The sequence below is a fragment of the Gopherus evgoodei genome, chromosome 2 (genome assembly GCF_007399415.2).
Source record: "Gopherus evgoodei ecotype Sinaloan lineage chromosome 2, rGopEvg1_v1.p, whole genome shotgun sequence".
NCBI lineage: Eukaryota > Metazoa > Chordata > Testudines > Testudinidae > Gopherus > Gopherus evgoodei.
The window spans coordinates 213,920,995-213,932,799 of NC_044323.1; the positions used below are offsets into that span (position 1 = coordinate 213,920,995).

General features: G+C 41.5%; 2 protein-coding genes across 2 annotated transcripts in view; one reads left to right on the plus strand and one right to left on the minus strand.

Moving 5' to 3' along the window:
- The window catches only part of RMC1 (regulator of MON1-CCZ1), a 29,345-nt gene extending 27,814 nt beyond the window's left edge, over positions 1 to 1,531 (plus strand). The window contains exon 20 of the mRNA XM_030552919.1: positions 1,359 to 1,531. Coding sequence (XP_030408779.1) covers positions 1,359 to 1,438 — 80 coding nt within the window. The 3' untranslated portion in view covers positions 1,439 to 1,531. The remainder of the gene's footprint in view (positions 1 to 1,358) is intronic.
- NPC1 (NPC intracellular cholesterol transporter 1) overlaps positions 650 to 11,805 on the minus strand; it is a 66,747-nt gene continuing 55,591 nt past the window's right edge. The window contains exons 19-25 of the mRNA XM_030552918.1: positions 9,678 to 9,793; positions 8,556 to 8,685; positions 7,874 to 8,074; positions 6,204 to 6,435; positions 5,314 to 5,427; positions 2,843 to 3,005; positions 650 to 2,037 (exon numbers count right to left, since the gene is read on the minus strand). Coding sequence (XP_030408778.1) covers positions 1,955 to 2,037; positions 2,843 to 3,005; positions 5,314 to 5,427; positions 6,204 to 6,435; positions 7,874 to 8,074; positions 8,556 to 8,685; positions 9,678 to 9,793 — 1,039 coding nt within the window. The 3' untranslated portion in view covers positions 650 to 1,954. The remainder of the gene's footprint in view (positions 2,038 to 2,842; positions 3,006 to 5,313; positions 5,428 to 6,203; positions 6,436 to 7,873; positions 8,075 to 8,555; positions 8,686 to 9,677; positions 9,794 to 11,805) is intronic.

The following is an 11,805-nucleotide window of genomic DNA, read 5'->3' on the forward strand; positions in this document are numbered from 1 at the left end:
TGAGTGCTGGAACTCCCAATTGCCAAGACTACAGTAAAGTTACTTGAGGGGAGGAGGAGAAAACATTCATAGTGTACACATTCCTGTGCATGCTAGTTGGCTCCTAACACTGGCAGGATTTAGGTTACCATGAGACTTAAACACCTGATAGGCTGGTGTGAATCAAACCAGTGACACTTACCTTGAGACAAAGAATGAAGAGGCCTGAAAAGACAGATGTCATGACTTCTATTCACTACTTGTAATTTAGCAGATAATTTTGTAATTTGAATCAGTGGCAGGAGTCAAGTCATAAATGGGTGTCCCAATAAGTCAAAGAAATGAGTTAATTTATAAAAAGGACAGTGTTTAACATGCTGTTTTACCCACTATGGCTACACTGCAGCTTAGTGGGTGCTTCTTAACCCTAATAGAGCACTGGACTAAAGGTAGGCAGGGGTACACTGCCACATCAGCTCACCATCCAAGTACAGACTCGGCCTCAGGCACACTTGTACTGTGTACTGCAGCTTGAGCAGTGGTGATGCTCCAGCTGTTTGACATCCCTTAAGACAGCAGCTACTGCTTAGACCTTCAGCAAAACATTCTCTGTATCCTGTTCATGTGTTGCTTTCTTTGTCAGCCCACACAGTCAAGTTACGCATCAACATAAACAAACAGCCTCTAAGTTTATTAGAAACATTTAAGTTAGGCTCTTCAGTGCCCTTCCCCCAATATCAAGTTTACAAAAGTGTGCATACAGAAGTTTTCAAAATAATTAGTTAAGTGAACATTCATCAACCTAAAGCTATTTGAAATTTAACTCCACTGCATAAAAAAATTGACTTACACCATCCCTGCTGTCTCATTCCTCTTGTGTGAAGTCACTTGAACATGAGATAGAATTATGGATTAGTGAATAACAATTTTGGACTCAAGGTAACACGCTCAACCTAAACCCAAAAAAAAAAAAGTAACAAAGGACTGTTTCCGTTTAACTGCTTTAATACTTCGCTTCCCAGTTATTGCAAAATGCGTGCTGCATGTGCTTCTAGCCTACCAGAACTATACCCAAATCTTGCAGATTTTACAGTCTCACCAAGGTGAAAGCACCATTAAAAACAGAAGAAGCTGACGCAAATGTCCACTTAAGGCTATTCAGCTGACAGGCCTTAAAATGGAGGTTCACTCTAAAAATCGTAGCTGCTTCTAATGAAAAAAGCTAAAAACATAAGTAAAGCAAAAACCACTTCCATGTAGGAAAAAGCTAAACACTACTATTGGTGCAGTTTATTTTGTTCTGAATTTGAATGTCACCCCAACTGTCTTAGCACAAAATCCTATTACATTGTCCCTAAACCTTTTGTCCTGTCTTGCAGGAGAACATTGTGAAGAACATGTCACCTTCTTCAAGCAGATTTTTGGAGAACAGGCTCTTATGAAGGCTACTACTTTCTGAAAGTGAAATGCAATAAATTATACATTTTGTATGAAAACAGTAAAGTAATGAGATTTTGAACTACAAATTTTATAATAAAGTATATGCAGACCATTGTGGTAATTATTACTAAAAATATTACACAACCGCTAGAGTGATGGCTTGTTTTTCCCTAAAAATAGAGCCAAAAAGTTGCATTGAGTTGCATTTAAAAGTAGCATCAGTGGTTTGGCAGTCCATTCTCGTACACACGTCACCTTGCTGGAAAAAGTTTTCAACTTGTTATATTTCTCAAAGAAAAACTAGATGTATTAACAGGATCATCTTTTAGTAATACTAGTCCATGAGTCACATGTAGCATTTCCTGAGATTGAAAGCTTTATGTCCAAAGCTGCTGTTTGCCTGTAGATGGATTGGTGCACAAGTTTAAAGCAGTGGTTACAGTGTGATAGTCACAGAACATTGCTGCAGTTCAGTCTTATGCTGAATAGGGCTTAAGCCACAGTTCATGAAGTCCACTGAACACTGTTAAAAGGGCTAGAAGTAGAGGAGTCTCTCTCGTTCTGTACCTTTGTATCTTTCTTGTGCGGCACGAGTTTTAGCTTTATTTATTGATGGGCCTGAGTAAAAGGAAAAAAAAGAGTTATATTCTGAAATCCTCCTTCAGTAATGTGGGCAATATTGTCAGTCAAAGCAGAACTGGTGCATTATCTACTTTCTAGCAACTGTTTCCTCTAAAGGAGATACGGCTTTCCTGAAAAGTATTCCTTTAAGTAGTTAAGAACCAATGTTTAAGTGAGGAGATCTTACCACTAAAATCAATATGCCAAAACACAAAAACTTTGAGGATTAAATTATTTTGTATACAGCACAGCTGCTAATGACCCACTACCAGGTAATATACTTTCATAATACAAGTGATGTAGAAAAGCACGCAGTGGAGAGGTTTCCCTTTCTAAATGGGTGAAAGGGGGAAGCAGAATTAAGCATTTTTCATTTAACAGCTGTTCTTAACTTATGACACAGCTCTTTCAGTGAACATTTCTCTACTCACAGCACAGTAGGAGCCTCACTTAAAGATGGAAAGGATACTGTACCGAGGAGACTCAGGAAGACAAATCACTGAAATTGGTAGCACTCCAGGAATGCTACCAACAAGGTGTGCAACTATAGACTACTGAAAAAGGATGGAAAGTCTGATGCAAACAGCTCCACTTTAACAGGACCAAATTACTACAAATTAAACTAAGTGGGTCACAACAGGTGATCCAATGTATCTGAAGTAACTATACCAGTTATCCCTAGCTGTTTTTAAAGACAGTTTATATAGGCATACAGTTGTTGACTCCTATTCTGAATGAAAGGGATAATTTGAAGGAGACACTAATTTTAAAATCCATCTTTAGCAGTCAAGTGTATTCTTACCTATATAACTAAGCATAACAGGAAGAAATATTAATCCATGGGCAGCTCCAAGCACCACCATGGCTAGATACATCCTGAAGTAGAAGATCTGAAAGATTTGGGATTTGGAGAAGAACAACACTACAATTCCTGCAAATTTTGTCAGAGTGATGCCACTGAAAACCTGGTAATAGAAGAGGTTAAAAATAAGTGATTTCCTACAAACTGACATGGTGTTCTGTGACTCGCTTATTCAATAGCAAAGCGCTGAGAATACATACGTACCGCATTCTGCGAGTTTAAATATTGCAATATTCCTTGAAAGTACCATCATCCCTTATATGCATAAGAGCAGGGTTAAATTTTACTCAATAGAGCAGCGGTGGGCAAACTACAGGCCACATCTGGACTGTTTGACCTTTTAATCCAGCCCTCAAGCTCCTGTCAGGGAGCAGGAGCTTGCCCTGCTCCACACAGCTCCCGGAAAGCAGCGAGTATGTCCCCCCTCCAGCTCCTATGCATAGGAGTCTCTACACAGTGCCCCACCCCCAAGCTCTGCAGCTCCCATTGCCCAGGAACATGGCCAATGGGAGTGGTGGGGGTGGGAAAGGACAGTGCCTGCAGACAGGACAGCATGCAGAGTTGCCTGGCTGCACCTTCACATGGAGGGGTGATATGCCACAGCTTCTGGGAGCTGCTTGAGGTAAGCACCACCCACAGTCTGCACCTTAAGCCTCCCCACATGCTGCAACCCCCACCCTGATCCCCCTCCAAAATAACTCAGTTCCAGCCTGGAGCCCCCCCGTACCCCAAACCCCTATCCACAGCCCCACTAACCTCCTGCCCCAGTCTGGAGCCCCCTCCTCACCCTGAACTCATTTCTGAACCAACCCCAGAGCCCGTATCCCAATTTTGTGAGCACTCATGGTCCACCATACAGTTTCCATACCCAGATGTGGCCCTCAGGCCAAAAAGTTTGCCCACCCCTGCACTAGAGGAAGGGTAGTAGGAATATAGCAAAAATAAGTATAATTCAAAAGAGGGTAGCATATAATCAAAAAAGGCAATGAGATCAAGTCAGTCTACTAGGCGTCCCACTTGCTAAAGAATCCTCTGTAACATTACACATCTCACTGCCTTAGTAATTTCACTTTATATTTAGATGTTACAAAAACAAAAAACTAGAAGAGGGAATTTTGAGTTGGCTAAAAGGTTTTCTGACAACCATTTCCCCTTCCAATGTGACATGATTAAATGGAACCTTATTGTGGTGATCACACCATGACATGGCCAGCTGATTTTAATCTAATTTTGAGCATCATGTGCTTGAATTATATTTAAGCCTCTACAGGCCCCTGCTCCCATTCAGGGAGCATCTTCCTTAGAAAAAAAGCAAGTCAAGATAAACCAGAGGGGGATCCTAATAGGTGGAAAAACTGAAAATGGCCTTGTCTTCACTGAGATTTGAACATGCGTTATTCTGTGGGGATTACTTCACTACAGGTTCTTTCTTAGATGCTGCTCCCATCCACGCACAGACATCTGACCCAACTTCACTGATGTTTCCAACCCAGGCTAGCTGTCTCTCTCAAGCCCAAGTGAAGCTTGCAATCAGGCTGGTAACCTGCCCGTGTTGTAGTGAGGGGACAGGATAAACCATTCTAGTGCCATGGCGAAGGCATCAGAGGACAAATCCCTTTGCGTGACCAGAAGGACAGAAGATTTCTAACACAATTCACTGGGAAAGTCACAGCAGCTCAGCTTACTGCAGCACTAAGAACCATGCTCCCACAAGTCCTAGTGACACACATGGGGGAATGCAACACCAGCAAGGAAACTCGGGTATTGCTGTGTAGTGTGGCTGATCACCCAAGTAACTACAGCGACCCCAAAAATGTATGTTTATACCATGTGTTAGCTAACATAACTAGCCTGTGCAAGCTTCACTCAGGCTTTAGCCTATACCCCAACTAATTTTGGTTGAAAGCACCAAAGGTTAACTACATTAAAGAGAGTTTAAGAGAAGTCAAAGCTGAAACTGTTTGTGAAATTTGGAGTTCTATAATGCCTGCTGAACACCTGAGCCAATAAATTTACACAAGCATTTTTTAAATTACAGGCTATGCCCTAGCACTGAATTGTCAGATTTAAAAATGAATTTTAGAAAGTTTTATAATCAATTTTAAGCATCAACAATTTACAATCAAAACAAACCAATCAGAAGTTATAAACCTTATTTTCAGGCCTATAACAGAAATCTAGACTCATCTGGGGAATTCTGACTGATGCCATTATAACAGCAGGTTAACCATTGCAGAATGACACCCAATATAGGACAGGCAAAGCTGATCCTACAACATAAGCATGTAGTAAGTAGCAATGTATTACTTGATTTAAGTTGCAGTGATGATAGGATAGACTGAACTTGAGTTTAAGTCATTCTGCCTACACAGACAAAAGGAACATATTACTACAAAGGAACAGACACTTACAGAACTGCCCATGCGGGAGAGTGCTTCTTCTGCACGCTCTACTCTGCTACCCTTGGTACTAACAGTGAATGCTCTTGTGACGTGACTGCAGAACTCCACCGAGATACCACAGCTCTGAAAGTAAGAACAGGTCAGTGAATCTCTTGGCACCAAGCTTTCACTTCAGCCCCCATGTGTTAAGCACCAAAGAGGCTATAAATTACTATCCACGACACCAGTCTAAATATATAAGAGAGTCAAAACATACAATTTGTCATTCTTTTTTTAAAAAAGCTGGGATCTCAAAATTTGCCTTGAAATTTCCGTGAGGGGGTTCTGGTGACAAAACCATGAGCACAGAGCTCAGTGGCTGAATTAAATATAATTTATTAAAGCAGTTAATATGTAAAAAGCACCAGTGTATTGACCCTTAGGAAACTGGCTACTGACTGGATCACTGACTGTACTGCGGAGAGGAAAGCCACACACAACTGGTCTTGCTGTACAAACATTCTCTTATGTAACAAACCTTGACATTTTGATCCACAGCGGACGGGAAGCACTGGAGGCAAGGGAGAAAGTTGGCTGCTAAGCACCCGCTAATTTTTTTCCGTGGGTGCTCCAACTCTGGAGCATCCACGGAGTCAGCACCTATGGGTAAGCCAACAGGAGAGCTCTCCTGCCAGCTTATAGCGGCTACATTTGAGAGTTTATAGTGTTGCGCTACTGTAAACCCTCTAGCATAGCCATGCCCTTAGCAAGTTTTCTGTATAGAAGAGATATTAAGTTACAATTGTCAGGATATACAAGATAGCATGTACTGAAATCTGTGACTGGAGTTATGTACATTGCTTTTGCACTGAGAACATTAGAGCCCCTTTAAACACACACACAAACACACATACCCTTACCATAACAAGGTTAACCAGTGAAACAGCATTCAGGCTTATGCTCCAAAGCCACATTATTCCAAACATGTTGACTAGTATCATAGCAATAGTAATGGATACCATCGCAGCAGCCCACACTTCAGAACCAAGCAGCACAGTTGTCACCAAGAATATTGATCCCAGGGACACAGAGAGGTTAAAGATAGTGTCATGCACAATTGTCAGATACTGTTCATAGAAGACGTAAAACACACTGTGGAAGAAAGAGAGACAGCCGTTAGCCATCCATTTGGTTAGGTCACCAAGAATCATCTCCCAAATAGGTCTAAGTGGTTGAGTCACTGAGATTTGTAGAAAACCCCTATCTATCCTTTTTCTTGACTAAGGGCTGTTCTACATTGAAAAAAAGTTACATCAGCATAACTCTCTCTCTCAGGTGCATAAAAATCCACACTCAGAGATAGTTAAGCTGACCTAACCCTGCGTGTAGACAGCAGTAGGTCAACAGAAGAATTCTTCCATCAACCTAGCTACTGCCTCTCAGGGAGCTGGATTAGCTGTAGCCACAAAAGAACCTCTTCCATCGCTGTACTAAGTGCCTGCACTGAAGCACGGTAGCATTAAGTGAAAACAGCCATAGAGTAACCAGAGGAACCAGACTTGGGAGGGGAAAAAAAAAAAAAGTTTTTAATCCTGGGGAACTATTTTCTTAAGTGTTTTTTTAATTAAGAACAGGGCAGTAACAAAGATGATATCAAATACAGATAATAGGCTAAACCTTAAAAAAAAACCCTGAACTTCATGAAACGTTAATATTTGAAGGACATTCATATTCTTTAAAGTTTTTTAAAGGTGGAGAAAGTCAAAGGAATAAGTTTTACTGCAAGATATTGATTCTAATTTAGTTTCATCAGCTGTTTTCAAGAGGTCTGAGGAGCAAGACATTTCTCTTCTGGGCATTGAAACATTGGCTTTTTGTTTGTTTACAAACACAGAGATTTTAGAATGAGGGAAGATTCCTCACAGTTTAGAAAAAGCATCAGAGAAGAGGGTCAGGAAAGTGGACAGCAACAATTAGCAGCAGGAATTTAGAGCACTGAATCGCCTGAACTTTTCAAAAGTTCAGTATACTAAAGCATAAGACACCAAGGAGTTTTAAAGGATGAGGAATACCAGCAGGTAAAATGAAGGAATAGTGGCATCTAAGGAAAACCCTTAAGACCTGCACAGGTTCCTGAATGGCTGTTCAGCCATCCACATATACAGATAGGAAAAAGAAAAGCAGAGGACACATGGCTCCGAAAAGATAATGGTGCAAGAAGTAGACACACACAACTTCTGCAGACTGGAGAAGACCAACATTGTCTTTATTGTGGGGTAGAGTGGAAGAATCGCAGGCAGGAGTACATTGGAAAGGGCTGGTTTCCAATAACAATGTATTAATTGTTTTGGTAGAACCCTTAACACAGAGGTTCTCAAACTGGGACCTAGAGACATATGCTGGTGATCACATGATGCTGGCTTTCCTTACTTCCAGCTGCTAAACCATAGTAAAAAGCAACTAAAATACTTTAAGATCCTTCTTCAGCTCTTCATACATACATCCAGCCAACATGCACTTTCTCCAGAACCCACAACTCCTGCCCAAAGTTACTATACACACATTCCTAGGGCAAAAAATCCACACCTACCTGTAAGGGAACACACGGTAATTCTTTTCTTTGATGCCCATGGTTTCAGTAATGTTATCTGCTATGATCCGTGCTTTTTTCATAGCATCAATGAAGTCAGCTGAGGTTTTTAGTACTGTATGGTAAGTCATAAAGTAAGTAGCTCCAACATCAGAGTTATTGTTTATGAAGTTGACAGCAGAGCTATATGCAGCATGGCCTCTGTAAATGAAGTGCAACTGTATTACTTCATGGTCAAGCAACAAGATCAACCACTCTCATTTTGATGCCAAGAATCAGGATTTCTCAATGTAAAGACAAATAGCAGAGGAATCCAACTATCTGCAAATTCTTACGATACAAAACAGGTTCTACAGCGTTATCTGAAGATATTCTGAAAGTACAAAATAGCACCCCCACAAACGATGACTTATGTTGTTGATCACTTATGTAGGATGTTCCAGACAAGATAACTAGGACAAAAGAAAATCTGATACTTACAACTTTTCATCATAGGAGCACAACAGGATTTGCTGGTTTTAAAGTGGTCTATATTTCAGTATGTTTTTAAATTAAAATGCAAGTGTGTCCACAGAGGCTTGGATGATGGGTATACATTTCATAAACAAGTGTCACTGCTGGTTCCTATTTCACCTGCTAATTTTCAACAGAGATTAAACTGATTCAGTCTATAGGCACTTACCCTTTTCCACATTTAGGATTAGGATTATCAGACAAGAACATTGGCAAAAATTTAATGAAGTTTCCACCCTGAGGCCTCTGCTTGCCTTCTTCAGTCAGTGGACGGCAACGCATGCACGATACATCAACAACTGGAAAAAAACAAAAAGCAGAAAAAAATAAAAAGTACTCAATGTCAGCCAGACACCAAGGGTACATCTATAGGACGTTGTACTATACTTAGTTTCACCTCAGTGACCCGAAGGGCTCATCCAACCCTAAAAACTACTTCTTTCACTGCCAGAGAAGGTAGCTCTTTAAAATTTATATCTCTCTCTACAGCGAGATACGGGGATCTCTCTATCCAGAGAGAAAACCCAAAATACAGAGCTAAGTCCTATATTTTTTGCATCAAATACACCCATTTCTTTGTGCTTGGGATTGCTGTTACATTAGATAAGGCAAGTCCAATACAAAGACTTAACAAATTGTGTTACCAACCTCTGTGTTCTGTATTCAGTACTGTACAACAGATCCCAATACACAAGGCACAGTGCAAGCAATTTTCAAGACATGAGGGCAATAAACTGCTGATTGCATTATCTGGAGCAATGCTTCTCAAAGCCGGTCCACCGCTTGTTCAGGGAAACATCCCTTGACCTGCGCCACTTCCTGCAGCCCCCATTGGCCTGGAGTGGTGAACTGCGGCCAGCGGGAGTCGCAATCAGCTGCACCTGCGGACGTGGCAGGTAAACAAATCAGCCCAGACAGCCAGGGGCTTTCCCTGAACAAGTCGTGATCCTGCTTTGAGAAGCACTGATCTAGAGCTCATAAGGATCAAAGTGGTCCATAAGCCAATTAGTTATTTTGGGAACAGTATTATCCAAAAGGGCATCTTCAAAGAATGCAGCATTTTAACATTTAAACTACATTAAATTTAGTCTCCTTCCAGAAATGGCAATAATTCCAGAATGGGAAAGTATTTTAAAGAAGTACATCTCAGCCAATTTCAAACACACACACACACAGATATTAAAAGAAGAGTGTAGATTCAAGTCCTTATTTAGAAGAAAAGGAATTTGAAAAGCGTTTTAAAATATGATTAAAGCAACACTGGAAACCTGAAAAAGAAAATGCGGAGTACCTGAAGCATTGCAGAATTGTCCAGTAGTGTTGTAGACTCTGCAGCAGGATGACTGTGGTTTAACCCAATCAAAATAATCATCAATCCATGAAGAAGGGGGAAAGCCTATTCTTGTGCTGAAACATAACAAAAATAGATACCAATAGATGGTTCAAGAGACGCACAACCTTAATTATGGTATTTCCTAAAAACCTTCAACTTCACAACTTAGTGTTCTTTTAACATAGGAAATTACATACAAACTAGGTTTTAAAAAAACAAACTGAACGAAAAAAATTCCATCATTCTGACATTGACACACACAGGGTTCAACATCAAGATTGGCACTTTAGATCCACAGCACTGACCTCTGCCACTTGAGCCAATGGGTGTAGTGGGCTCTCTTATGTGGACCAGCACTAGAGGGGGAATGAGAAATTTTGCTGGTGGGTTTCACAGATCTTTGCTGACAGCAGACGAACAGTGAGATACAGGAATCTTGGGTCCCATTTCAGGCTCTGGGAGGGGAATGTGTTCTAGGGGTACCTAGTGTGCTCTGCCCCTGTTCCTGTGCTCTCTCCTCGCCCCCTCCCACTCAAGCTCCTCATGCCAGTCCCTGTCTCACCCACTCCAGACTCCTCATCCCAGTTCCCTGGTTCAAGGCTCCCTGTCCAAACCCCAGTCTCCTCATCCCAGTCTCCCCACCTCTGCTGGACTCCTCATCTGATCTCAGTCTCTCCCCCCAAGTAACAGTTTCTTTCCCCAGCCAGTCCTGTCTCTCCCCTGCCCACAAGCTCCCAGTCCCAATCATCTCCCTCCAGCATATGCCAAAATCAGTGGTTCTCCACCAGGGGTACATACCCATGGGGATACACAGAGATCTTCCAGGGGGTATTTCAACTCATCTAGATCAGTGTTTCTTAACCCAAGGGGGCCACAGAACAGGTCTGGGGAAGGGTTGCAAGTGCAGGGGGCATGGGGCCCCGCAAAGCTAAGTTACATGCTTCAGCCCCAGGCAGCAGGGCTCAGGCTTCAGACTCCTGAAAGGGGTACAATAATCTGGAAAGGTTGACAACCACTGTCTCTTGTCCACTCTGCATTTGAGTCAGACCACTTCCTCCTCCACACTGCCTAGGCACCAGCAGATGAATCATCTAGAGCACAGGAGAAAAATTTCTCTCAGCTCCTGAACCCAGCATCACATTACAGGGAAAGTCCTGCTCAGCCCCTGCAGTCACAGCCTGGAGCATGCTAAGTACAGATGGAATCTTTGGAGCATTTAAGCTGTCAAGCTCTAACAAGTCTAACTGAGCACGTCTTAACTAAGATTTTTCAAATTTTTATAACTTGGCCAAATGTGGGTAGTTTTTTCATAGCAACAGCAGGAGAGCACATCCCTGATACCAAAGAAAACCTCTCATAAAATTTCAAGTCCCTGATCCAAAGAATGGAAGCATTATAATTTTAGTTTTATATGTGTTTTTTAAAAAAACACTAAGTATTTTCCCCAAATCTTGTTCTGGAAAACTGCTGAACCATTTTTGCTAAAGCTTTCCAAGAAGCTCAGTACAAGGCATCAGGAAAATTTCAGCCCAAGCATTTGGCAAACTTATAAGCAACTGAAACAGGTGGTGTTCCTTGTAATAAGACATTGTGACGTTGCATTCCATGTTTTATGCTTATGAGCGTGAATATAATGTAACTGAATATGCTTCATGCAAAAGGTCTCTCGTAAGGTATCATTACAAAGCTTATAATCTACTGAGTGTGGTCATCCTGTTTGTATGAATGTATCATTCTTGTATCTGAAGCTAGAAATATGAAGTATAACGCTGCGGTCCTATTGTAATTATGCAAAGTGTGGGCCATTAATGGTGGTTCAGAATCTTGATGGCTCCCATTGACTAGGACAATTAATTGTGGATGGTTTATTTACCTACAAGTCTTCCTGCGTGTCTGGGGGCCAGCCCGTGGGTAATAAGATTGAGATCTTACAGTGACATGTGACCATGTCACCTCGTAATGAAATCCATCTTAAATCTGGTATTTTTCCATTTAGAAGGAGGGGTGGGGACCCAGAGAGAAGAGATTCCCACCTTGTGCCAAAGCTATAAAAGGGGGAGGAAGAGAACAAAAGGAGGTTGCCAGT